Below are 2665 nucleotides of genomic sequence, written 5' to 3'. Positions count from 1 at the left end.
TTCTTAATGATCAATTAATCGATTAAATCATGCCCATCCCTACTTTTAATGCCTTTATTTTGATAGGACACGTGAAGATAGACAGGAAAAGGAGGAGGGAGAGGGGATGACATGCAGCAAAAAAAGGTTGGAATTGAACCTGGCTGCTGCGGTAAGGCCTACATGGGGGGACGCACTGTACCAGGTAAGCTACCATGCGCCCCACTATTTGGAAATTTCGAATGATCTGTGTTGGCTTGAAGCCTGGAACAGTCGCCTGAGGCTATATTCTTTTAATAAACGTATTATTAAGTCAATGTTTTAAAACTTTAGCCAAACACAGAAGGAAGTGTTTCAGAGATTGAGAATATCTGTACACAGTGCTGCAGCTGCACAGTAAGTAGTAGTTGACTGAGTCTTCAGGAGGAGAAGCTGTTGCTGGAACGGTGAGATTTAATGCTTCTGTGTTTATAAAATCCTCCGGAGTAATTTACAATAAAGATAAGGCTCTAACAATGACAGCTTCTCAGCCCAGTTAAAACCGGCTTCTAGCCAGAGGTGACAGCACGTCTCAACGCACAGAAAAGTGTACCTCGCAATCAATAAGCTGCTGGGGACCTACTTTCAAAGCACGGCCATTAGGGCCTCTTGCACACTGCCTCCATCCTATATAGCTGGTTGTTTACTGCCACACACACGTGGTGGACTGAATCCAATCCTCAGATACACACGCACTTAATTATGACCCATTCATTTAGCCACAGCCAACTCTGTCTCTCATAATTGCTCTGCTCTTATTCTTTCCCCAATTACTGAAATTTACTCTTTATTGTCACTAAGCCTCTGCACCAATTCAACAGGGCTGTTATGTAGGACTCGGCTGCAGGACGTCCGTATTTTCTCCGCTCCTATCACCTCACGAAGCACACATCTGAACCTGCTTGACTAGCCAGGAGGGAGACACATTTATCTACCATGTTTACTCAGTTATCTGCTCTGCACCACTCGAAGAACATCTTAAATATACCTGTACTCCCATTCGTGCGCAAAACAGAAGTCTGTGCTCTAAGACCGTGAACATTTAAAAATGTAGCTCACTTGCATTTCCTTGAAAGCTTTCTCCCCTGCGCCAAGCTGTGTGATAGAACCACGCATGAAAAGCTGAGCGCTTGCCTGTTCAGCGATAACGGAATTAAATGATAAAGGAATTAGTTCTGGAAGAGGAGGAAAGATGAAGATACGGAGCAGGCGGAGAGGAGCTCGGGGAAGGCGTGGCTTTGCGAAAAAACTGGAGGTAGCAGCAAGTGTGAAATCTTAATCTCATCTCTCTCCTTTTATATATAAAGTACAGCACTCACCCTTCCTTTTCTCTTACCCCACCCCCACCCTCAGCTAACAAGCTTCCTCATATCAGTGCTGATTATATAAAACCACCACAGGCTTTCTCTCTGTCCTGCTATTGCTGCAACCGCCCTCCTAACACTGCCATCCTTCCTTACTATCACCCTGCTCTACGTCCTTATTTCCCAGTGCCACCTCATCTTCACACCCCCTCTGTGACACATCTCCTCCAGGTACAATTACTTTCTTCACCGTTGTGTGTGTTTCTGATGTAGCTTGTATGTTTAGCGGAATCTTCGCTGGGAGGAGACTTACAACTCGAAGACCATGTAGAGCATCCCATCTGAGCTGTACGTCTCCAGCAGCTCCACAATGTGGGGGTGCTTCAGCATGTGGCAGATGCTGGCCTCCCTCTTCAGATCTGAAAGCAAGAGACAGACAGGGAAATGAGCATATATGACAGTAAGACAGGCATACAATTCAAAATGTGTTCTACAGCTGAGGACAGACTGGATCACTGAAACTTTGAAAGATGATGAATTATGTGCATCAAATGTTTTATTACACACATCTTCCCTAATTTTTCTCTCAATGTCCAGTGTCCAATGCACTGCAGTCCTTGTCACTGTTCCCTACTGTTGTTATGTGCTGTAAAGGTGGGAAATAACCACAACATTTGCTTCAGAACCGATACCATGCTATAAGAGGGCCCGTATCACAAAAATCAATACTGGCACTGTTAAAGCTGCAGTAGGTCAAACCCTTTTTATTAAAATAACTTTTTGTCATATTCCACCTGAATACTGATATTCACCTTATACTCCTGGACAGTAGTAGTACATGAGGACGGTACTCAATCTGTGAAAAAAATCAGCTTTTCAGCAGCCAAAGGAAGCAGTTGATGTACTATTATGTGGGGGAAAGCATTGTGTTATGATTTATTTGTTTTACATTTTAAGCATCACCCGTGGTTTAACAATAATCAAGCATTTGTATTATGTTAACAACTCAATCACATGTGTGACACTGTTTGAATGATAAACAACACTGTTATTTATTGTGTGGATGCTGACAAGGTTGCCAGGCTTCAAGCTACAACACCACAGTGGTTCGGACCAATCAGTGTCCTATGAGGAACAACTGGCAGCCACAGGCGTGGTTTAATACTAAATGTGTGTGAGAAGTGACTGTTGGCAGCTGCTAAAGAGGTTAGCCTGACATCAATTCTATCAGAACTGGAGAGTATTTCTTAATTGAAAGAAGAGCAAAGAACGACACTGAAAGCTTTTCTTGTTGGAAAAGATGTTTACTCTCTTCTCCTGGCTGACTTCAGTAAGAGTTTGAC

General features: G+C 43.4%; 1 protein-coding gene across 1 annotated transcript in view; it reads right to left on the bottom strand.

Moving 5' to 3' along the window:
- The window catches only part of caska (calcium/calmodulin-dependent serine protein kinase a), a 72522-nt gene extending 70778 nt beyond the window's left edge, over positions 1-1744 (bottom strand). Inside the window, 1 exon segment of the mRNA XM_035677339.1 lies at positions 1636-1744. Within this exon segment, the coding sequence (XP_035533232.1) occupies positions 1636-1712 (77 nt within the window). The 5' untranslated portion in view covers positions 1713-1744.
- Positions 1745-2665: the final 921 nt, after the last annotated feature.

This window comes from Morone saxatilis, unplaced genomic scaffold (genome assembly GCF_004916995.1).
Source record: "Morone saxatilis isolate NCDOM2014 unplaced genomic scaffold, NCSU_SB_2.0 Contig5, whole genome shotgun sequence".
NCBI lineage: Eukaryota > Metazoa > Chordata > Actinopteri > Moronidae > Morone > Morone saxatilis.
The sequence above is the reverse complement of the archived record's forward strand: the minus strand, read 5'-3'. Positions and strand labels throughout refer to the sequence as shown.